A 26671-nucleotide genomic window follows, 5' to 3' on the forward strand; every position below is an offset into this window, starting at 1 on the left:
GATCACAGAAAACTGATTCTCATACACATCTTTCAGTTTTGTCTCAATGGGGATCAATACTGACACTAAAAGCAGTAGTAATTTCTTTACCATTTTCGGTTTATTAGAGAGAGAATAAAGATGGTATATTTTCTTGAGATGCTCAATTAATTCTAGAAAACCGCCTCTCGCTATTTGTTACTGCGTTCGTTCTATGGTAATCAGTGTTGAAGCCGTAAAAGGTCGATTTCTGCTACTTCCGGTTTTAGATAGTAATTCGGTTCAGGTTTGAATAGAGAGTTATCAGAGTGGATTGAATGTATTCTTCAGACGCATAATAGATTTCAGAAATCGCTTCTTTCTATATCTTACTTTCGCTCTCTCTCTTTTTCTTTCTATATAGATTAATATTGAAACCGCAAGCAATAGTAAAATATTACAATTTCGGATTATGTTAAAGAGATACAGATTCTTTTTAGAGACATTGAATCGATTTCTGGAAACAACTACTCAATATCTAGTACAGTTTTTGTTTTATGCCAATCAATGATACCAGAAACGCTTAATTTCTAGCATTTCTGGTTTGAACAGGATATTAACGAAGTAAAAAGGAATCTATCATGCGACGCTGATTCAATTAAAAAACTGATTTTCAATATATATCTTACCAGTTTCTTTCTATGGATATCAATATTCAAACCGGAAGTAGTAGTAAATTTCTAATGCTTTCGGTTTGAATACCATATGGATAAAGATTCTATAATCTTTCAAACATTGAATTGATTCCCGAAAACACCAACTTGTTCTGCAGCTCTTTCCAAGTGAGAAGTTACATGAGTGGTAGCGAGTGATACGAGATATTTCTAGGTAGCTCATCTGGTATTGACAATAATCATAGTAGTGCGAAAAATCCGTGTGCCTATGTACTGTCAACTGCCCCAAAATGACAAAGATGCTCCACTGGTATTGGGTGTAGCATAAGTCCACTAAGGCCATGTAACTTGCCATTTGAAAAATATTTGATTATTACTGCTAGTTTTAAGGCGATCAATGTTGAAACTGCATAGGGTTGACTTTTACTCTTAGGACTTAAATAGCGGATTAACGGAGAAGATGGTGCCTATTCATGAGACGCTGAATCGATTTTCGAAACTCACTTTTCGATATGTCTAACGATTTTTGCTCTAATCCCCGTCGACAAACGGAAGGACGGGTATAGTCGTTCTGTAAGACTTCCGATATTTATGCACAGCATAGTTTGGAAATCTAAAAATTGAAACTCACTAGCTGTAAGTTCAAATATCCATCCATTTGCCTTACCATTTCAACATAAATTTAGTTAAATCTACAAGCATTATAATGCTTTTATTGTACCCATCAATTATAACATTCAAGAGACGCCCATGCTTATATGAAGTTATTCTGTGCTCATCCGGTAACCTTTTGTCTGTTATGACGAGCTATTGTTCTTTTGCTTTTTTAAATATACATTTTCATATTTCTCGATTGAGTAGCCTATAGCTTCAGCAGAACCCTTGTCACGACGCGCTTACACGTTTCGTCATTTTAGTGTTTACAGAAATGTTTACCTTTATCTTAAAATGTTAGTCCATTCTGAAGCATTGGATAATTCAATTATTTTCAAACACAAGAATGCCTAATAAAAATGTATGTAAAAGTTGTGTTGATCATTTTGGTTTGGATAAAGTTCCAGTTTCCTTTTTATCATTACTTAATCAACTGAGGTCTCAGCAGATTTAGCTTCGTATCATGAATACGAGTATTCTATAAATTTTTCTCGTTCTGCTCTGTCCTATATTCTTAAGTGGAGGCTAAGGCTATTAAGGCCATTAATAACATGTAAACGAAAATAATACTAAATAATATCTATTGGGAATGCCAAATTTTAAAGTGATTTTATTACGTTTAGAGCTTCGTCAAAATAATCGTGGTTTTAGAATACAAAAGTCGTCAACACCAGGAAAGACATTTTGGGAGGGCATAGAGAGTAATTGTCATTACCATTTTCTACAAATACGTACAATTTAATAAATCGTATACTAATATACTATATAAAACGTGAAAATCTTTTGTCGATGAATGATCTTGCTCCACTCTCTCCCCGCTAAAATGTAACATGATCTGAAATGACGCCCCTGCTCACCCTGAAACATTCATGAAGTATATTAGAACATGAAGCATTTGACGTAGGTTACAGTAAACGTAACACTTGGATTAAAAGCAATTGTAGCATGATTACAAGACATTCTTTACTGTTTCATTTCTGTAAGTTTAAATCTCGCGTCTAAATCATTTTTATGGGATACTATTTTAAGAGTTATGTTTACATTTATGGGTAAGTATGTTCTTAATGCATGCTTCCATTTTTACTTTAAGTAAGTTCTTGTACACACCAAATTTATAATCCTTTAAGAAAGTTGTAAGAAAAATAATACACTCGTGCCCTAAACATAAAGTGACCGCATATACCAGGTTTCATTATGTCAGTTTGCGTCAGCAATACAATACATGAGAAAGCATTATAGTCACTTTATTCATGGAGTGTCTGCACCAAAACAGTGTATCAAATACTGCCAATATTTAAGGAAACCATATCTTATGTCGAACCTCATGTGCAAAATGCTAGGACCTCATGTGCTAGGACATTAGAGCATTCACATGCAGGACTCAGTATGGAATATGCTCTCCTCGAAGAGAAACACACTACTGACATCGACGTGGCATACTGGAAACGATTGGCAAGCAGTTCTTGTTGCAGAGCCCGCCACTCCTCCGTGAGAGTTTGTCGAAAGTCTGGAAGAGTACTTGGTGGAGGTATACGCTCGGCAACACTGATCCTTAGAGCACCCCAGCATACTCTATGGGATTGAACTCCGGGGAGTACGCGGCCACCAGATTTAATGAATATATCCTCTTCCTCAAGGAGAGCGGCCACGGCAGCTGTACGATGTGGACAAGCATTGACATTCATAAAGCAAAACTTTGGACCGATAGCTACATAAAACAAACGGATATAACGGAGAATGCCATCAATGCAACATCTGGCCTCTGTTATAGTCCCTCCTTCTACAAACTGCAGCTGTAAGTCCGTTTAATAACCCAATTGTATCTTTCGTGCCCTTACCTAGCTGAACATGAACTGGGAGACTGACTGTTGGCTGAGAGAGAAAGTTTGAAATTTCACAATTAGCTGCGCCTAGGACTATTTTCACTATGTTCTTACAAGTAGCATTAACAACGTTTCAACTGTTGTGTATGATCTATTGGTCTTAACAATAAGTTCGGATATCTTATAATTAGCTTTCTGTACTTTTTGCGTAACACGTACCTTAGGAGTAGACGACACCAGCTTTACTTTCTTGGGAGAAGGCGTGTCTGTGAATAGGCAGATACATTTTTGGAAGCCCACTTGTATTTTTGTGTACCGAAAAACTGCGATAACAGCACCTATGATAACAGCATGCCTGGGGGGTTGTGGGAGGACGGAAGGCGGATGATGTGATCGGAAGGCACCCGTTCCCCTGCTCCCCTCTAATATCATCACAGCATAGCAATCATAAACGGTTTCGTTTTTTGTTCCAACAACCGACGAAATTAATATATAGTGAATAAAGTGCGACAGAGAATGCAATACTGTACAAGCGTATGAAGCATAGTAACTGGAATAATAATAGATTCTAATAACAATAATAATAACTAAAAAATTAACTTCTTACGATGTGTAAAACTTCGCATCAGATCTTTCACCTTGCCATGGCACTGTGGCGCCGCGGTACGCCGGTTGCATATCACTGGCCTAATATACTGGGTGTATCAAAAGACCGAAACTTTGCTATGATAAAGATACAGCAACAGAAAAAGGAAAGTTGTTGGAAATAGAAGGTTTTCAATCTAATATCTCGGCTTTATTCCAATCGCTCCAGCCGTTTCCGCTTCACACTGTAAGGCGTCCGGTGTTAAACGTTAATTGTGTTTTTCTGTTTAATCTGAAAAATATACGAGTATACAGTATATATCTTATATAATACTCATTGTCATTGCAAGTTAGATTCCCGGTGACGTCACCAGCAAACAAGTCAGGACTTGGAAATACATTAGTAAGGCGAGGATGGTAACTCACACTGTGCATGTATGTTCGATAATTCTTTTTATTTTCCATATAAAGTCGAAATCCCAAAATATATATCTGGGCTATGTCACTGATTTAAATACAATGAAAACGAGCAGTAGGATTTTATTGATTATAAATCTCACGATCGCCGCTGAAAATTACAACATGAATGTTTAATTTGATGCATGATTATAAAATTAATGCTTAATGCTTATGAACTAAACCTTAAAACAACAACAGAAACTGTAATGAAAATGATACAATTATCGTTTTGAGTAACTAGTAAGGACAGAATTCTGATTTGGTAAACAAGGAGTAGGGAGAAGTTACAGCCTTGATTTTTTAAAAAGGTATGCGCCACCACATTACACTTTGTTGCTCTAATTACCTAAACTGTGTCAGGTCGCAGTTCCCATTGAAAAAAAAAGAAACGAAATCTTTAGTTTTACGTCCCACGGTTATGCCGGTTAGGCTAAAGGAGACGGTGATGATGAGAGATGAGAGAAATGGTGGAATGAAGAAAGTGGGAGGAAACGGGAGAACCCCGAGAAAACCCACGAGCACGGTGTTTGTCCACCACAAAGTTCACTTGGCGGGGGCTGGAATCGAACTCGAGACACCAAGCGCCAGAGGTGAACGCTCTAAAACTGAGCCACCGCGGCCCTTTTGTTAGTAGAAACATTGTCCTACAGCAGCAGCCCTTTGATATGTAGCATCCTTCTGCGTCTCCTCTTGATTGCCTGCCTAACTCTTGGAATCAGTTCTGAATAGTAGTCACTTGTAATTGTCTTTGGACCTTGGAGATAATCAATGAACAGTATACCCTTACTATACTCACTCCCAGAAAAAAAAAAGTTGCCATAAGCTTGCCAGCTCATTGCACTATCTTGAATTTCTTGAGGGATGGAGATCATGGTGTCACCACTGCATGCTATGTTGATTGGACCCTAGTATCTAGGTTCTACCCAGCCATAAGAATACTTATCCAAATCAATTGAATGCACTCTCTCCACTGCTCGGATTTTTGTGCGCTCGTGCTATGTAAAACGAATTTTAAAGTGTACAAGAGAAGAAGAATCTTTGTTTTAATAGAACGTCACTTCAGTTTCCGTATTTCAGGATAACACATTAAGAGTCTAGTTTAAGATAGATTAACTGTGAAAAGAATATAAATATTTTCATTTTTCTAATGCTTTTTCGCACGTAAGGTTTTAATCAGGGCTGGATTAACATATCTGGAGGCCCGGGGCTAGAAAAAATATGTGCCCCTTCTGACTTCACCTAATAATTTATATCAAAGTATAGTAGGAAAGTTAAGGGAATATGTTGAATATTTTTGGTCATATTTTATTTTGATAATGATGATTTTATCTTCATGATTCTTTTTTGAAAGCCAGTTGAGATTTTGATCAGATTGGAGGCCCCCATCCACCTGCGGCCAGGGGCTATATCCCCGTAAGCCCCTCCCTTAGTTCGGCCCTGGTGTTGTGCTTTCGTGTGCATTGCTTAAGCTGCTATCCCGATACTGATATGTTGACTGGTTTAAAACTAGAGAGGTTGAAATATTTCATATCCGATTCTCAGAAATATATCGTCTATTTAGGTTCATCTCGAGAGTTACTGAAATTCATGTTAATTATTTATTATCTGACGTCATATTTTGATTTATTATTATGATTCTTTTTTTACTGATGGAGCAGTGGAAAGTGTGCTTTTGATGTTTTGATTGGAGTATAGTATATAAATACACTTACCAACTGGTCAATATTTGTTTTCATTTCATTCTTTCTTCTTTCGTATTGTAAGATTATTACATCGAAATTGTCTACAGTGGACATTCTTTCAGAAAATTGCTAACGTTTTGTTAAAAAGTTGGACGTTTTTACATGTAAATTTGAAAACATTTTACCTTATAATTGTATGGATGATGTTGAATCTGCATTGGTTCTTGGATCAGAATTGTACTTGCCACAGAAGTAATGCATTATGTTGTTGCAACAAGTGTTTCTAAAATTCTTCATAATTCATGTGCATGAAACTACGTAATTTTAGTACAATGACCGATCCCCTAACTGACTGTATTAATGAGCTTCTTTTTTCACTAAGCAATGATTAGAAAAAAACACTCTTTACTCGCTGCATTACCGTACTGCTACAATTGCAAAATAAAGTTGGTACAGTTCACTGGAAATTTCAATCCTACTGTTACTTCTGATCAGTGGCGTAGCAGCTGTCCCCGCAACCCCCGCAGTGCGGGGGGCCCCGAAGTCTTGCAATGAATAAAGATTTAAAGAAGTAAAACCTAAACCTTACTTCTATAGGCTTTACAACTAGGGCCCTTCTCCATACTTTGCGGGAGGGCCCGCAAAAGGGTGCTACGCCACTGCTTCTGATAAATGCTCATCATTACTCTTCAGCAAAAGTTAAACTTTCATTCTAGACTAAGAACTCATATAAGATAAGGGGCACATAATGAAGGAGATAAGGAACACATAGGTCTAGGCTATATGCTTAACTACTTACATACCGGTAACGCAAACGGTTTAAAACTTCTATCATTTATTGTTTCGTCTTTCATTGATTATTTTCGGAAAGATCAAAGAGAGTTATACAGTATGAATTCATCCAAACACATCAATCTGAATCTAGCTTGGCATGGTTATAAATCTTGACGACGTTGTACTCCTATGAAATACTATGATGTGCTGGCTTTTAGTTCCCGAGTTAGAGGAGATCAAATATGGACTTTGTCAGATTTAGGAGAATCAATTTTAATAAAGATTTGATTAAAAACCAACGAAGGACAGCTTTCTAACCAAACTGAGAAACATATCAGGTTTTAAAGTAAAATATTGAACAAATAGAAATATGATTAATTGTCACACTATTCAAAAATAATTGAAATGACGTCTGGACATATTGAAAAATCACAAGATGCCAGACATGCCCGGCAAACGCCGGAAGGATGCCAACCCTAATTTCACTGAAATTATCTGTAAAGAAATATAAATGTTCTATTTCGGTATGTTACCTATACTTTTCATTTACCAATATTGATATGATTTAAAAGCCGGAAAGAGATGGGTAACTACTTGTCTACTAACGCTGAAATCAAAAGAACTATATCTCCAATTTCAATTTAATTCGAGATCTCGAATAAAATTCAAAAACCGATTTAGATTGTGATTCAGATCCGACCACTTCCACCTCACAAGCTGGCAATTTTCCAAGAGAAACGCTGCACGTACACATGCTTCCTTTATTGTTATGAGCGTACGACTCGGTTAGGAGAGAAACATTATACAACGTTCTTACAGAACTTGGAATACCGAGAAAGCTAATTAGATTAATTAAGATATGTTTAAATGATCCTAAAGTAAAGTCCGGGTAGGAAAATTTTTGTCCACGAGCTTTCACGTCGAAAATGACCTGAAACAAGGAGATGCGTTGTCGCCATTATTATTTAACTTTGTTCTTGAATACGCTATAAGGAAAATCAAAGATAGCAACCAGGGCCTAGAGCTGAACGATATTCACCAGGTTATGGCATATGCTGATGATCTGCGGCAGACCATTATAATGAATATCGTAGATTTTATAGATGATGATGGGAGAACAATAAAAAGAAATACACAGGTCTTATTAAACTTTTGCAAGGACATGGGTTTAGAAGTAAATGTAGAGAAAACTAAATACATAGGAGTGCGTCGGGACCGTAATAGGACAAATTATATATGCGTTAAAATATCAAATAATACTTTTGATAAAGTGGATACTTTCAAATATCTAGGATCAACAGTAACAGAGGAAAATCACATTCACGAAGAAATTAAATGTCGACTAAAACCAGGAAATTCGTGTTACTATTCGGTTCAAAATCTCTTGCCGTCGCGAATTCTGTCAACGAATCTGAAGCTTAAAATATGCAAAACGTTAATCATGCCTGTTGTTCTGTATGGTTGCAAAACATGGTCGCTTACTCTCAGGGAAGAACATAGACTGAAAGTATTTGAGAACAAGATCCTGAGAAGAATATTCGGACCCAAGATGAACGGGAATGAGGAATGGCGGAAACTTCATAACGAGGAACTACATAATTTATACGATTTACCCAACATTGTTAGGAAATGAAAATGAAATGAAATCTTTGAGTTTTACGTCCCATGGTTATGCCGGTTAGGCTAATGGAGACGGTGATGATGAGTGATGAATGAAATGGTGGAATGAAGAAAGTGGGAGGAAACGGGAGAACCCCGAGAAAACCCACGCACACGGTGTTTGCCCACCACAAAGTTCACTTGACGGGGGCTGGGATCGAACCCGGGACCCTAAGCACCAGAGGTGAAGGCTCTACCACTGAGCCACCGCGGCCCCTCCAACATTGTTAGGGTCGTCAAGTCTAGGAGGCTTAGGTGGGCAGGTCATGTAGCTAGAATGGAAGAAAGTAGAAACGCTTTCAAAGTCTTGACTGGGAGACCAATCGGAAAACGACCATTAGGAAGACCTAGGCGCAGATGGGAGGACAATATTAAGATGGATCTCGCAGAGATTGGAATACAAAGTAGAAACCGGATGCAGTTAGCTAAGGATAGAAGTCAGTAGAGAGCTTTTGTGAACGCGGCATTGAACCTCCTGGTTCCATAGGCCATAGAGTTAGTTAGTAGGGATATGCACGTTCGGCGCAAGACGCGGGTTGATTCCTGACGGGAGCTCATGTGGTCCGATTGTCACGTTAATCAGTAGCTCCACGTCTCATATAGCCTCGCTGGTGAAAGGGACGCTAAACTAAAATCAACAACATTCCCGGTGGAAACTTAAAGGGTTTGGAAATGACGAAAGATGGAAGTTCGCCTCAAATGATTCAGTGCTCAAAAGGCATGTTAAAATCCGAACCAACCAAACAATCAAGCTGCAGAAGTACACGAGATATCCATTTACGTTCCGCACGACAAAAGATTACGTTAAACATTTTTTTAAGGGTACGGGAGCGACAGTGAATATATTGTCAAACATTATATAAAATGCATGTGTTAGATAAATGTTAATCTAAAAAGTTAATTTTAGAGACAAATAAACATTTATAGATAAGATTTTTATCTCACAGGGAGACGGAAGTGTAACTCGGTGACTTACGGCAGTGTAACTCACCGATTTGAAGGAGACTTTGTAGATTTGTAGAACATCGAAAAATAATCCACACGTATTTTTTTATTTCGGCAGTGGTGCGAGTTTAAGGGTAGAAACAACCCTTTGTTCGTTAGGGATAGTCTTGAAGCATAGATGGAAAACAATCATTTCATGTAGAAGAAAACAAACTGCCAGGGGGGGTATGACAGTTGATTCAGAATCTAACGTCAAAATTAGGAAATTCAAAATGGCGGATCCAACATTGTGATTACAATTCCAAGGATCCAGTATGGTGATTACAATTACCAAAGTCTTCTGGTTTGAAATGATCTGCAGTTAGCCAAAAACAATTACAGTTGGCGGTGGTTACTGCGAGAAGGTTGCAGAACGATTTGAAACACCTTCTTGTACTTATTTTAACGAGATGGTTGAATAAAGTGCGTCTTCATACGTCTCACTATTCGAGGTACTTGTTTATAGTGAGTGCTCTCGCTTGTAGTATGTCAGTTTCATATATCCTCAATTGTTATGAATCTGTTGAGAAGACGTTTTCCAGTAATGATATTCCGTAAAAGAATGTGTGATGCATAAACATAGTTTACACAACACACACCTTATTTCAGCAATAACTGCGCACAAATTGCAAAATGCTGCACAATCTTTGAAATAAAATGTTACGGGATTGTCAAATGATCAAATTGTCAAAAGCAGGTGGTTTTTATTCCAAATAACCGCTGTCGTACTACAGATACCTAATATAATTTATAAATGTGGAAGAAGAAAACTGATTATGAATCAGTGATTGGACCTTAATTATATTATTACGGAGATGTAAATTCATGTTATAGAGAAGGACAATGTCAGAAAAATGTCCCAAGAACTTTTTCCAGGGCCTAAAGAAGAATATGTCAAAATGCTGAGTAGCGTTGTTCTTGCAGGAATTGTTTCTATTTTGAGATACTCGCTTGAGGTTTAACTCGGAACTGAAATATGCTATCCATCACTTAAATAAGCACCCCGACTAGTGATAGGCGAGGGTACTCACTTTCAATAAGCACTACGAATAGTGAGAGGCGAGGGGGCCACTTTCAATAAGTTATAGGGATGGTATCAAGACGAGATCACAAAGTCTCGTCTCGGTTGATAAGTTGCGGTCTCGGTCTCGTCTCTCGTCAAAAATCGCCGTCTCTTTCTCGTCTCGGTCAACAGATTGTTGCCTCGATCTCGGTCTCGAAGGCCAAGTCTCAGTCTCGTCTCGAAAGTCTCGAAACAATAATGTGACATTAAAATTCTGAAAGTATTATTATCGTACAGTCTGTCGTTTCCGCTTCTTATTTTTTGTCCTCATTCTTGACTCAGAATTATGTTATGGTGTAGTACCTCTTCATAGCTAATTTGCTAGCGCTAATGCTTTCTTTTCATGTGTTCAAGGTTCAATCATCAGTTGGTATATCATACCTGGGATAAGACGCTAAGAGTAGCCCATATTTCACTTTCACAGGGTTCCTACTGATCTGGAGAAATCAATTTCTCTGACTTCTCCCTGATCTTTCCTGACCTCTGGCAGGAAATTCCCTGACTTTCATGACGTATGTCGGATGACGCTGACATATAAACAAAGAATAGAGAACGGTGAATATTTATATATGAGAACATTTATTCTATAGAGACAAATAATAATCAATTGCTCATACGTACATTCCACTTACCTCCCATAAAAATCTGAGCAACGTCTCATACTGTGACCATTAATGGTTGGCTAAACTGAAATTGGTGTACAATTAATGTTAGAAAAATATATTTTATAAAACATTCCTGACTTTCCCTGATTTACAATCTTTTCCCTGAGATTCCCTGACGTCTCTGACTTACCTGACCCGTAGGAACCCTGCTTTCGGCAATAGACTTTGTCTGATGTAGCCTCAGTACTACCTATACAATTAAATTCTATTAAATTAACTCCAGGACTATACAGTAGTTTATTTCCTTCCTTTGAATGAGAATTGTTCAGAATCTCCTAACGGATAATGCAACACATAACAGCACGAATGTATTTAATCGTACCGAAATTTAAATTTTACAATTTCTCATTTATTATCCAATACGTTCTGCTGTGACTGTCATTTTATAAACAGAATGTGCCTATAACTTTCATTATCTTAACAAATAGGGTAAATTATTACTTTAATATTTTGTTTCAAATTGATCAAATGCTTTATTACGTTTCACATCTCCGTGTTTAATACAACACGAACTTCCTGAACCTTGTGGTGGGAGCTACGGCACTCATCTTTGCTATGTGTGGTCACGAGTTGGATCACCAAACAAGTTAGATTCAAAGTCCGATGTTTCACATAGTTCGAGTCTCACTTTATATACATTCTGTTTCTTATATATGTTCATAAGGTCGTAATGCATTTCATAAGCATACGAGTATATCCAGTGCCGTAACTAGGCAGGAGCAACTGGGACAGTGCCCCGGGACTTTCACTCATAACGGCTTCGAAAAAACCAGTCAGGCTTACAAAATTTCTACTTTGAGAACGGAAAAAAGGATAATATCTAAGAAATTGAAGAATTTAGTGCTTAATTTGAATAAATTGTCAAGGACATCGCAGACTTACATGTTTTTACGACAGGAAAAATGTCACCCCTCGGTGGCGACGATATCAGCTTTTTGGACCCACAGAGTTATTGTTACTGAACTAAGTAGGACAAAACACTAACTTGTTTCTTTTCGGAAATATCTTGTTTTACTCTTCATCCTACTCTTCGCAGTAGTTTATGTGAAGTATAAATTGATTGAAAATTTCTTGCGAAACATGGACATAATATTATATAAGTATATAAGTAATTCGAGCTATCTGTATCTATTTTCTCTCTCGCCCCAAAAAAAGTGATTCTTAACTTTCTAGTTTCCTTTTATATTAATTTTCGTAGTTTTGCTGCAACATGAAAGATTGAATAATCATACATTGAATATCATAATCATCATATATTGAATAATCATCACCATCATCATAATCAACCCTTACCAATCCACTGCTGGATGAAAATCTTTCCAAGCCTCCTCCACAACTATCTACCTTGGGCAATTCTTATACAGGTTACTTTCCAGTGGTTCTTCATTTCGTCACGCCTTCTTGTATGGGGACGTTTCCTAGGCTGTTTTTGTCTCGTGCTATCCGTTGTTTTCGTCCATCGATCATAATTTCTTCTTGCAATATGTCCAGCACATTTTGCAGCCCATGTTAAAAATTATTTCATTAGTACCAGTTATTAGTTGCCAAAAAATTCATTTCTATATATTTGTGCTCCAAACATCATAGTTCATATCCGCTACTTTTGAAACACAGACACGCTACTTTTGGAGCACAGACACGCTACTTTTTGATCTTTGGATCTAGCAACACTGACTCTATGATCTGAATCAACACAATGTGAGGACCCCCATTTGGTCTAGCGGCTAGCACGCTAGACTTCAGTTCGCGTGGTCCCGAGTTCGATTCTCGGTGGGAGAAATGTTGAACAACCGAAGTGGTTCGGATTCCACTATAATCAGTAGCTCCATGTCTCCTTTAGCTGCCTTAGCATAAGCGTGGGACGTTAAACTAAAACAAACCAAACCAAAAATCAATACAATGTGTACTACTAACTGTAAGTCCTTGAATAATTGCACATACCTGTATGGTATGGATCGAGTTTGAAGTGGTCGGTGATCAAACTAAAACAAGTGAAATGTATTTAAGGTGTAATTAGAACTTATAATTAAGAACGGTTTTAATCTAAAGTGTACACCGGTCCTAAGGCTTAGGGGGAACAACTAGTGTGACTGCAAAGTTATCAGTTACATTTACCTAGGTAATTTTAATTACAATTTGCATTTACGTGTATTGCTGGAACGAAAACTTTGACAAGTAGACCAAAGACTATGAAAAACGTCGTCTTTGGAAACATTCTTGCACCATAAAACAAATTACGAGTAATTTTAAAATTTTAGAATATTTTGCAGTTTAGCTACGTTATTTGCACTATATTTTGAATAATATTTATCAATTTATTTAGGATAGTAATACTGCATGAAATAATGTAACTGCGACTTGTTGTAAAAAATGAAATGAAATGAAATCTTTGAGTTTTACGTCCCATGGTTATGCCGGCTAGGCTAAAGAAGACTTTGATGATGAGAAATGAATGAAATGGTGGAATGAAGAAAGTGGAAGGAAACAGGAGAACCCCGAGGAAACGCACGTACACTGTGTTTGTCCACCACAAAGTTCACTTGGCGGGGGTTGGGATCGAACCCGGGCCCCCGTGCACCAGAGGTGAACCCTCTATCGCTGAGCCACCGCAACCCCACGACTTATAATTAAAACCACCAAAAACTATTGTAATAAGGAAAGGAAAGTAATGATCATTATAAATATTTAGCACAAATACGTCATTTGAGCAATATACATGTGTTTGGTATCTCTGAAACACTTTGAAATAACAATTATTGTAAATGGCATTATGTTCATTTAAGTCTTTTGGACACATCTACATGATAAGAAATGACATGTCAGCACGTTTTCGAAGTAAATTATTTTGAAAAGGTTAAATTTTCCATTTGTTGTAACTTTGTTTCTTCATTCATTCGAAATACATTATGCCATGATCATAGTATTTGACGCTAAGATACAATTGATGCGCATGTCACCGTCCATACCATTTAAGTTACTAGAGATCTACAAAATGTTGATGTTAGTGATATTGTATTGTCCTTTGTTACACTGAACAATGCATGTGGTATTGTGGTTTTATTTAATATCTAAATTAGAAATATGTAATACCTTACGTAGTGGAATTTAAAAAAAAAAACACTTCATGTTGCGTCGGCAACAACGCTTGTTCATCTAGTGGTATTGCAGAATATCTAGAAGAACTTCCCCTTGAATATGTCACACAACGCAGTACACAATTCCAACATTTAATATATATATATATATATATATATATATATATATATATATATATATATATATATATATATATATATATATATATATATATATATATATATATATATATAGGGTGAGTTCTAACTAAAGGGTCAAACGTGGACGGGTGATAATTCGTCCAAGAAGAAGCAAAAAGCTAATAATGAACGTAGGAGAAATTCGGTCTCTTAAAGAGTGACAGCCTGTCGATCTGTTGGCCTCTGAAGTTCATGTTCCCATGCTTACGACATGCTGTCACTCCTAAATGGGACGGAATTTCCACTATGTACACTAGAAAGTTTTTGCTAGTTTTTGGATGTACTATCACCCCTCCAGGTTTGTTACCTTAGTTAGAACTCACTGTATATATATAATATGGCGGATCCAAGGGGAGGGCTATAGAGGCTATAGCCCACTTGACGCACAATTATACACTGGATAAAACGGGCTAAAATCCTACTTTCTTCACATTGGATAAAGCGGCAAACTATTGTTTAGTCCTTCCCTTGATCATATCCTGGATCTGCAGTTGCATATATATATATATATATATATATATATATATATATATATATATATATAACGAGAGAGAAAGAGAGAGAGAGCGTTGTAGATCGGCAGTGGATTTTGTTTTGGGAGAAGCTTGAGGAACGAGTAAGAAACATTTGTATTGTACGTACAATGCGAAAAAGTTATCACAAATTTATTTCCGGAGGGGCTTGAGCCCGATAGCCATTCCCTAAATACGCCACTGTACATCAGTCAACCGTTCCCATATCTAACTCAGCAACGAAATAAATTTTGAGTAAAGGTAATTTTAATAGCTATCAATATCAATATTCGAGATGAGACCGATACTTTCGAGACTCACCTAAGTCTCGTCTCGGTATATAAAAGTCCGTCTCGGTCTCGGTACCGTGCCTAAATAAGTACGCCGAATAATGAGAAGCGAGGGACTCACTTTAAATAAGCACCTCAAATAGTGAGAGGTGAGGGGACTCACTTTAAATAAGCTCCCCTAATAGTGAAAGTGCAGAGCACCAAACATACCGCTAAAATAAGTACTTCTGCCAACTACGATTGTTCTTGGCTAACAGCAAACCATTTCAAACCAGAAGACTTTTGTAATTGTAACCAACATATTGATCCGCCATTTTGAATTTTGTAATTTTGACGTCAGATTTTGAATCAGCTGTTCTAAAAACACCTTCTACAATTAAACCCGCAACATTGCCGAAATAATAAAACAAAACGTGTCGATTATTTTTTGATGTTCTACAAATCTGCAAAGTTTCATTCAAATCTGTGAGTTACACTTTCGTAAGTGTCCTTGTTAGAGATGCATTGAGTAATATAAGAATGATGGCCACAAGAATTACCTCACATAGTGACCAGGATTATTACAAGAATATTTTCTAATTCTATATTTTACATCCAAACTGTGGAAACAAAGTTGTAACAGTCATTTTCTAATGTGCAATTTTTGTACTGAGTGCTCATGTTTCAATGTAATTAAGTTGTTCCTTAAATATTTTAGGATTTCCACTTTTTGAGGTAAATTTTAGACTTTCACTCAAACAGCTTCTGCTTCCTTACTATTTATCGTAGGATTAGAGTTCAACCTCGTTTTTCCCAAGATAGATCATACTTTCCAACGTTACCACACGCTTGTCCGTATTGTACACCAACAACGGGAAAATCGGAAAACGACCAGGTTATTTTTTTTTTTAATGAAATTTTTGTACCCCTCTGGACCGGTTCTGGGTTCATGTCAGTATCTGATTTTTTAAACAAAATACGTTATGTACATAATACATATGCAAAATTTCAATCTTGTATCTTGAAAACTGAGATCGGAAGAAAGTTCTAAAAGTCTGAAGGTGCCCCATATTTTTCATATATGTATACATACATATATAAAAATACTTCGAAATGTAATGCGTTATTCCTATTTGATCTAGAGTCACGATTCAAACGTTATTTTCTTCAGTATAACGAGTCTTTCCAACGGTATCACTCACATGTCCGTATCAATACCTGAACTGGAAAATTAGGGAAGAACCCGGAAGTTTTCTAGAAAATCCCAACAAAAAACTTTGCCACTCTGGCCCAGGCCTGGATGGACGTAGAGATCTTATTTTAAAAAATACGCTGTTATGAACATAATACGTGTGCAAAATTTCAATCTTGTATCTTGAAAAGAAAGGGCGGAAAAAATTGTTGAAAATCTTAATTTAGGCCCTATAACATGTATAAACATTATAAATATTTACTGCGTCATTACTGTTTAGCCTAGCGTCATGATTCAAAAGTTATTTTCTTCAGTGTAACAAGTCCTTTCCAACGGTACCACTCACATGTCCGTATCATACACCTGAACTGGAAAAATCGGGAAAAACCGGAAATTGTTCTAAAAAAAATCACCCCTTTGGAAAACTTGCGTCCTTCGAGCCCGGCCTCGGTTTCACATAGGAATCTCAGAAAAATTTGAGAAATAGCCGAAGGTACACACAATCCGAATGAAAAGCTCCAATCTAATATCGTGTAAACTAAAGGCGTTAAAACTTCTTGAAATTTGCCTTAAGGAAAAATAAAAAGTCACGCCCCCCGCCCCCACTTGGCGCCGCCAAGTTGACGATGCGGTTCCAAAACTCATCTTAGGTGTTCTTTTGGTCCATCCTTGATTTGACTAATAAAAACCCGGCTTAAATACTTATTATAGAACCTAAATAAGCGGTCAAAGACGATACTACGCCATGTTACCAAAGTTACCAAAAATCCTAAAAGGGTTAAAGTGTCAAATGTGGAATACATTTAAATTCATATGTTGGATCTGGTCGGTACAAAAGCCCGATCAAAAGTCCGATTCATCTATCCGAAAAGCAATTTCAGTTGTCTCAAATTGAACGTCTAAGTACTTAGCAAGAAAATACAGAAAGTTGCTACGCGTTAAAATTCTCAGCACATCCTATTTATGTTTCTGTGTTAACATATTTCCTTCGAAACAGTTAAGGTCTTATGCTTTCCCTTTCTATCGACGAATGTGATATAAAAGGAGACTGGTTGTCGTGAGAATGCTTCTACGTCATCGTCACGCAGAAGGTAGAGGAACTGTTTGAATGGCGGGAGAGTAAATCGAATAGGTGGAAACATCCTTCTGAGCGTTTATTAACACATGCAGCGAGCAGTTATGGTCATAGCAAACTTCAAACTGCCTCTCGCCCCGTTTTCGAACGAGTTGTTTCTTTCCCGGTAGAACTTGTTTTAAATACCCCTTTCTTCTCCGATAAAGCGTAGTGGAGACCAAACATACAGAGTGTCTCCCGGTTTAACGTTGTTGCCAGACTTCAGGAGTAGTGTAGGAGGTTCAATTGACGAATATCTGGTAATTTAAATATAAACAACTATGTAGTTTCTTTTCACATGCTTTCAAATTTTTGTAGACTTATTTCCCCAAAACTGTGTGTACTTTTCTACTTTGTGCTATTATTATACACTATAGGTAACTGAAATTTTGCAACACTGGAGAGGTCCTCATAACGCCTGCAATTCTGTAGAAGAATGTTAACAGTGTGTGAGTGTGTAACATTAGATCATCCAGATATGTTATTGGTACCGGTACCATTTATATCTTGCAGGTGATGTTGGCACCAGGATCCAATAAATATAGTACGGCACCATATGCATTTCCCAAGAAACTGCAAGAAATAGCGACATAAGTATTTTCCCACCGCAAATCTGAATAAAATTCATGCATTTTGACCTCACTCTCGTTTTTGTATCTCTTCTAGTTTTTTATGCACATTTGGTTCCAACAAGTCGGTCTCCCAACTCGGAGCTAACAAGTACGCAAATACGCGTATACGTGTGTGTGTGTGTGTGTGTGTGCGTTTTAATTACAAGGAAACAGGAAACATTTTGAATGAAAACAAAGAAAATCTGAGTGAAAATTAACATTTTTCTACAATATGCAATTTTTCATAATCTATTAATTTTGTAAAAACTTTTTCCAAAGAAAAGCGTAACGTAAAAGCAAACAACTAAACCTTTCTGTGAGAACAATAAAGAATTAAAGACTCATGATATCAAGTAAGTCGTCTTCCTTCCTGTGAATAGACAGAGCCAGATTTCGCCAATGTTGGTGTAATACCTTCGCAAACCAGAAACAGTTAGCGGACTTTTTAATATACGCAAGGGCGCCGATTTCTCTGTAAATTAGGGGGCGCCCAATCAGATGAAGAAGCTATATATATGAAGATTTTAAGACAAATTGTACTCAAATTATGACAAATATTGTATATTCATAAATACAATAGGGGGCCCACATGAGCTTTGACGGGTCCCGGGTCCCCTTTCCCCCCAGGATCGGCGCCCTTGAATATACGGCATATTTAATAATAGTTCTAAGCGATGGAATCATTGAATTAAAATTAAAGATCAGATGGAAAAATAAATAGAGATACGCCCTTTCTATAATGATTGATTGATTACTATTATTTTATTATTTAATAAATACTTACATGTGACGACCGTGTGCATAGTGTTTCCAAAGAGAAGAAACATGATTGTGAAGAAAATACACCCAACATTACTGAGAGCCTCGGATGCATCATTTCCAATTTGATAGAATAGGCCGCCAATGTAAAGACCAACTAACAAATGAGCTACCACACGAATGAAGGCCAATTTCTGTAACAATAAATAAAGGTTGTCGTGTAAACATAAAAACTTTCTATTGTAGATGATGGATGGATCAAGCATGACGTACTTCCGCAAGTACTTCCTAAATTATTATTTTAGATGGTTTCCAATGTAACGTTTTACATACGAAATTTACAGTGGCTACATTGTGCATTAATTTCTTTATAATGAAACAGTGAATTGTAACTTTTCTCTAAATTTCAGAAACAACATATTTTAGGTACATTACAGTTTCATTGCCAACGGGAGTGACGAAATTACTTGACTCAGCCATTTGGAGCGTCTCGTCTCTCAAATGTTATTTTGCAAAATGATAAATAATGCAGTAAAGCCACGATTATACGCAGTGTTCGAAGTGGGAAAAAAAAGGAGAAGCGGTACGTTTTAGTATGATTTTGACTCAACATACCGGCTACATAAATATTGTCTTGATCACAGACAAACCGCATCCAAATAAGTACTATGTGTTCTAAAACATAAAAATAACTTGCATTGTAAAATGCAATATTTCCAACAATAGTGCACGTTTGGAACTGCAAGTATACTCTGACAAGCAGAAGCCGATTCTTGTAAGGCAAGAAAAACGAGAATTGGGAAGAATGATTTGCGTGATAGTAAAGTTACATTCATTGTTTACTGCGGAGTGAGAGTGCACGCGCACGAGACAAGATTTGTGGCTGTCTCGTCTCGAAAATGTGCTGTAAAAGTGATGTCTCGACTCGAAAAATGTATATTTCTCTATTAGAAGAGCCGTGTCTCGACTCGAATTTTGTCAGGAAAATCCTGTCTCGACTCGTCTCGTGCGCATCCCTATGCTTAAACCGATGACGTAGCTACATCTGGCAGAAAAAACTCATTTTAAGGAAAGTATAATGTAGAATAAAGAAAGAGGTTTTCCAAAGCAAGAATCAAAAATGAGTGAATGTTTCAAAAATGCGTAACTGAACAATTTTTGTTCACCGTTCAATATTGTTTTTTTTTTTTGTTTGTTTGTTTGCTGTACTTTATTTTAGTAAATTAGACGTAGAACAAAGGTTTCTGCTGTACTGTACATATTTTAAAAGTGTTATTATGTTTTTTTATACAATAAAAAATAGTTTTAATTCTGAAATATTTTTCCTGTTGTTAGCACCTCATTTTTAGTTTTTTTTTTCGGGTTATCCGCTATTTTCGCTATCCGCGATGCACTTGCCACCCAATTCCGCGGATAATCGTGGCTTTACTGTTTTAAGTAAGTATGAAGAGTCCTCGTGAAATGTTTTTAAATACGTCCTGATGCAGCAGCTCTTGGGAGACCAGGGTCTACAACTAGGCTTATGCATTTATGCCTGTGTGGGTAATGTATGGTGATGTATGGTCCCTTTGCCTTTTAATGGTAACTTCGTAGATTGGAGTTCGCTACTTCTTCTTCTTCTTCTTCTTCTTTTTTTTTTTTTTGAAGTAGTTCTTCTGTTATTATCACGATACTGGTTAGACGCCGTCATGCCACCACCACCTGATGAGTACGAACGCCCACCCATATTTCCTCAGAGCAAACCCGACACCTCTTGACTAGTTGATCTCACGAAAAGTGGAATTCAGTATGGTAGAAAGTCGATCATAAAATGTAAAGTTCTTATTATTACTATTATTATTTGAAATACTATAAAATGAAATTCTAGATTGTTTATTAGTTACAATATTCACCTTTTTTATTCTGTTGTGCAAAATAATTCGCAAAATCAATTCAGCAAAAATGTCATTTATTTATTGAATCAAAAATATTTTCTAAGTACTATTTAAAAAAAAAAGGTTCAATTTTTCGCAAGTACAGTTGTTTCAACATTCCAAACATTTGCATTGAACATCATACAGAAATATTTCGAGGAAAAGTTACAATAACAAAAGGATCATTTCGTTTTGACGGAGAAATGTTTGTGTAAAATAGGTGTTTCATAATTGCATTGGAATAACACTGTTTACGCATGCAGAACAATAGTACGAGTATCTATATAAAATACAGACTGGCTATGTTTACTGAACAAAAAGTAAAATTGGGTCTTACAGTAGATAGTAAAAAATGGTTGGTTTAATTCAACTCAATTTTAACACAGGGCAGTGGTTCCAGCGTGACTACCACTATGCGGTGTTAGTTCAACACATACCCCGCGGTGTTGGCGTTTAACACTGGCGTGTGTTACGTCTTTAACACACAACCGGTGTTAAGCCGTGCCGTAAACGTTAATAAACCACAAAATTACTCCCCCAAAATATGGTAAATCGCCTATATGCGTAATGTGTTTACATTATGCTGAGTCTAAAACAAAAAAAAACACTTTAAACAAGTAAAAAACTGTACTCAAGTTGCGGGGGGTGGGCACGAACCACCAACCTTTTAATTACTAGCCGCGTGCTCTTCCGACTTGGCCACTTTTTTTTATTTTTTTTTATTTTCATTTGGTTACACTACAGGAACTTATAACATCTCAGTGCATATATTCATTATACAAGATTCGTAAGTAGTGAGCAAAATATTTGTTTTCGCACTGTACAGAAAATCTTTTACAAGCATTTTTCAGAAAAATAATGTAATCAAACATATTGCCACACGGATACGTATCCATGATATAGAAAAGTGATTGTCCAATTAGCCAGGTGACAGTATTGTGTTTTGTGATCGGAAAGAAACGATATTCTGGAAACAGCATATACTGAGGTTCAAACACAGTCGCATGTAAACGGCAGATGACACTTAACATTCGTGTTAACGTTCTCCAGATATCAGGTGATTGAGCACAGAATTGCAGTCTGTGTTCAATCGTATCAGGTTGAGCACACTATTGACATATATCCGTTTGTAGTACTCCAATACGTTTTAATTTAACATTAGTAGGAACAAGCTCATTCACAATCATATACCAGGTACTCCTTACCTGCGTTGACAGAGTGACATTGTGCACATTATGCCATATCATCTTCCAGTTTTTTGTGGGAAACTTTTGCTGAACGTGCGGAACCATTTCGTTGTACAGAGGTGCAAGTAAGTACTGACCCAGAATTTTGACATTGAAATAATTGGTGGGATCCAAGAGAGGTAGATACGACCAACCTTGTACGCATTCTTTAATATACATAGGGGCGTCTTTGAGGGATTCCATATTAGGGGGGTTGGGTGCTGGAAATGAGACCATCCAGCACGAAAGCCACTGATGTGTAATACTGTCAGGAAATTGATATTGCTTATAATTATTGGTTAAGAAAAACGCCTTACATTTCTCACGTATCGAAATCAGCTCTAAGCCCCCTTGTTTCCAAGGTAGAATAAGGGTATTACGTGTGACACGAAAATAAAGTTCTGCCCAAATAAACCAACCAATAACAGAATGAAGTTTTCGAAGATATAGGTCCGATATCGGGTATATGTGAGCGTAATACCATAATTTTGCACACAAATAACTATTTACATACCAAATACGTTGGATAAGGTCTAATTTGCGTAATTTTTGTTGGAGACATAGCCCGCGCACAGTATTCAGTAATGGATCCCAAATTCTTTCATAATGGATACTGTCACTATTCGAAAATGTAACACCCAATATTTTAACTTGATCTACCACTTCAATAGTTGAGAAGGGCTCTGGCATGCCATCCATTTTCCAGTTATGAAATGTCAACACTTTTGTTTTACAGAAATTGATACGTTCACCACTAATATCACTGAATTGTCGTAATTGGGCAATAATATAGTGAAACTGTTGTAATGTCGTGCAACTAATATTCACATCATCAGCATAGGCCGTGACGGAGAGATTTTGCAGGTCGTGAAGCGGAGGTTGTATATACGCAGCCAACTTATATAAGAGAGGTTCAAGAGCAAGCCCAAAAAGAAACATGGACATTGGACATCCTTGACGAACTCCGCTGTTCAGTGAAATGGACTGACTGAGAAAACCATTTATCTGTAGTCGAGCTGTCGCCGTGCTATACAGTTGCTGTATGATGTTAAGGAAGCTAAGCGGAAATTTATATGCACTGAGCACTGCAAAAAGATAATCATGTGATAAGCGATCAAAGGCATTTTGAAAGTCCAATGATACAAGACAGGCCGGTTTCCTAGCAAAAAGAAAGTATCCTACTACATCTCGGATCTTCGTAAGTGCATAATACACATTCTTTTCTTTATTGAGCGCTGCTTGAAACGGACTAATTTTATCAGCAAAGAGATTGCGCAGGCGCTGCACTAAAAGTTTGGTGAACAATTTTAAGTCGGTATTTAACAAAGTTATAGGCCGATAGTGTGTTTCATCTGTGACGTCTGCAGATTTTGGAAGAAATATCACGTGACCCTCATTTTGTAGAAAGTTCGGAGATCGTAATAGTTCATTATAGAGGGCAAGCATGTCCTTCCCGACTATATCCCAATACTTTTGATAGAATGCATACGATAATCCATCTGCCCCAGGACTGGAATCACGATTACACTGAGCCAGTGTCCTACTTATTTCCTCTTCTGTGATGGGCGACATTAAGCACTGTCGCTCCCTGTCCGACAGGACGGGAAGGGGGAGATTCAGGTATTGCTGGTATCCATCTTGAGGTGCGTCATGTTTGGCGTACAAGTTCCTATAGTGATCGAAAAATACCTGCTGTATCTCGGGGAGGGATGTGATCGTTCGATTATCAGGCGTTATTACGTCAATAACCTTAGCAACCCGACGTTTATGTTGAGCCATGTAATGATACAGGGTAATATGTTCATCGGGAAGACAACCACCAGGAGGCAGGCTATGGGCATATTTTCTGACCGAAGTAGCCTGGATTTGTTTGATCCAAGCCTTCGTTTTGTTAATTGCTATCATATTTTGCTGTGAACTGGGAAGGAACCATAACTCCTGGAGAGCTCGATACAGATATGCGAGACTTTCTCGTTTTTCTCTTTGTACTTCAGCACCTTGCCATTTAAAAAAAACTCTGCATTTTCGGCTTAACGTATTTAACCCACCATTCATTTAAAGTTGGATAGTAATGACGTTGTCGGAGCCAGTACTCCCATTTCAGACGAAAGGTGCATTTCGTTTCAACATGATTAAGTAATTGATTGTTTAATTTCCACTCCGTCTTTCCGTAAGTAACCGAAACACCTAGGTTGTATTTGCATGTTCAGAGTATTGCTGCGTGATCACTGAATGGTATAATCCGTAAATGAATATCGGTGACAGAAGCGATTAAGTCAGGTGTTGTATGACATCGATCAATGCGACTAGACATATTTTGAGTCTTATAGGTAAACTGAAGATCCTGTCGGTGTTGAACCCAAGCGTCCTTGAGTTTAAGGGAGGAAATTAATTTTTGGAGAGCAGGGGAAGGAATGAACTTCGAGGTAGTGTCTATCCCACGATTCACAACATTAAAGTCCCCAGCCAATATTATTTTTGTAGGAATAGTGGGAAATAGGGGCAAAATGTCTTCATTGTAAAACTGTTCTCTGGCATTCCTATTATTTGAACCACTCGGGGCATAAATGTTAATCAGATTAAGACCATCACAAGTTACGGCGATACTCCTGCCAGATGGAAGATACACAACATTCCTAACCTCGACACCTCTTTTGCACAAGATGGCAGTACCTCGGTGCTGAGGGCCCACGTTCACATAGGCTCGATACATAGGCAGGAAGTCAAAATTCTGAAACGCTACTTCTTGCAGTAATATGAAGTCAGCCGATGTTTGCATGATAAAACTACGTAATAGATTACGATTACTATCACTAGAAATCCCTCGAATATTTAACGAGATATAGGATCGTGAAGTGGAATTAGGAATTGCTTGCATAAACAATGTATAAACAATTAAAAAAAAATAAACAATACAGGGCAAACACTTCCCTGCAAAACCTTGGACTTCCCGACACATTAGTAAACACTATGGTTATGTTCATAGAATGTAAACACCAACGATAGCGATGTATTGTGGATCGAAGGACAATAGGAGCTTCTTACCTCTCAAGTATAAACAAGTAACATGCCTGCCCTTGAAGAGGAAGGAAGTCTTTACATGGAACACTTGCTTTGACTGTTGCGTGAGACATTGGTGTTAATCGACAGGTATACACGGAGCAACGTGTTATTCATTGACTATTGCTATGTTATCACGTGCCACTGCCGCTGGCAGCGATACAGTCTGAGAATTGCACACAGACAACTCACTTGTTTTCGATACATTGTCTTGCAACCTTTTTGTTTTCCTTTTTTTGAAAACTGGGTCACTCACTACAGCCACTGAAGGGTGAGAAGGAACTACCACAGTGGAGGGGGAAGGGGAAGGAGAGCTAACAGACTCTTCTTGTTTTTGTGGGCACTCAGACGAAGAAACAGTATGCACAGCGTGTTGTGGCTCTCGTCGTTGTATAGGGTGCTCACAGGTGACACCACTATCTTCTTTCCGTTCCTCTGGGTCTGTTGGGGCAAGTGGTTCAGAATGACTTGAAAGAGGGGGGAAGTCCTTATCAGCATGGAGATTAACATCCTCGGCAACTGAAGTGTTTTCCAATTCCATATTTTGGGCATTAGGCTCATTAGTCATGGTTTTTGCACTAAAAGATGGATAAAAGTTCGGAGTGGTGGGCATTTTTCCAGTAGAAAGTTCGGTCATCTTAAATCCAGTTACGGGAACGGAAGGCATCTGAGCTTTCGTTTTGCGGGGGCAGGAACTTGCAACGTGGTTAAGAGCCAGACAAATGAAGCACGTGGGTGGTTGACCTTGATACATTACAGTAGCACGACAATCTCGTACCACAATTTTTGAGGGAATATGTTTTCCTAAACACATTTGCACAATACGATTGCCATTGTAAATGGGAAAAGGGAGGGTATTCGGCCACATTTCTTCATTTATGGACATGATCTTTCCAAAAGGGCAAAGCACAGCACTAAGTTCATCGTTACTAATTTCCATCGGGAGATCCAAAATGCGTACACGAGTGTACTGTATACTAGCATTTGAAAGTATGACCTGAATTATTGTTCCATTTTCATGTCGAAAATCCAGTGATTCCGGGTGTCGTCGTAAGAATGTGTCAACATTCTCTTGCGATTTAAATTTTAAATATAAGCTATAATCATCATTGTGAAGTTGAATAGCTTCAAGATCGTGTATCGATAACTGTAACTCGTTAATTAACCAAGTTTGGATGAGCGCAACCGAAGGCCGGATATTTCGTGTCGTCTTGTCAAATGCAAGCCGCACAGTATTTTTCCGAAGGTTATTCATGGCAAGAAAAAACAAAACTGGGTACTATATTCAATAAACTGCTTGTCACTGGTATGAACTGTTATTTTTCACTGGTACACTGTATTTCCTATTACTGAGAACACACGACTGAGTACAGCAAACTAAACATTCAAACAATTTCAAACGAACGTAAGAAGCTCGTTGAGATCTGAGGCACACCACAGCGATGTTCACTACACCGCTGCTCACGGCAAACTGAAAAACTGTACTCAAGTTGCGGGGGGTGGGCACGAACCACCAACCTTTTAATTACTAGCCGCGTGCTCTTCCGACTTGGCCACGGAGGCAATGAAGAAAACGTCCCTTATAGAGGGATAAATTGTTGAGGTCTTTTGAATTTGGCTAAGCAGAGTGCTCCTTTAAGCCGCGTATATTCGACGATAACCGTTTCGGGATAAGATAAAATCTGCTCGCCATGTAGACCTAATTTTATAACAAAGTGGCGACTGTCTATTTACTTTATTTTATAGTTCTTCCATATTCA

The 26671-nt window shown here is 37.6% G+C and overlaps 1 protein-coding gene across 1 annotated transcript in view; it reads right to left on the minus strand.

Annotated features, from left to right (window-relative positions):
* LOC145689296 (ATP-binding cassette sub-family G member 4-like) overlaps window positions 1–26671 on the minus strand; it is an 86647-nt gene that overhangs the window by 28208 nt on the left and 31768 nt on the right. Inside the window, exon 7 of the mRNA XM_081763436.1 lies at window positions 18738–18906. Coding sequence (XP_081619562.1) covers window positions 18738–18906 — 169 coding nt within the window. The remainder of the gene's footprint in view (window positions 1–18737; window positions 18907–26671) is intronic.

The sequence above is a fragment of the Thermobia domestica genome, chromosome 7, assembly GCF_964235325.1.
Source record: "Thermobia domestica chromosome 7, izTheDome1.hap1.1, whole genome shotgun sequence".
NCBI classification, from domain to species: domain Eukaryota; kingdom Metazoa; phylum Arthropoda; class Insecta; order Zygentoma; family Lepismatidae; genus Thermobia; species Thermobia domestica.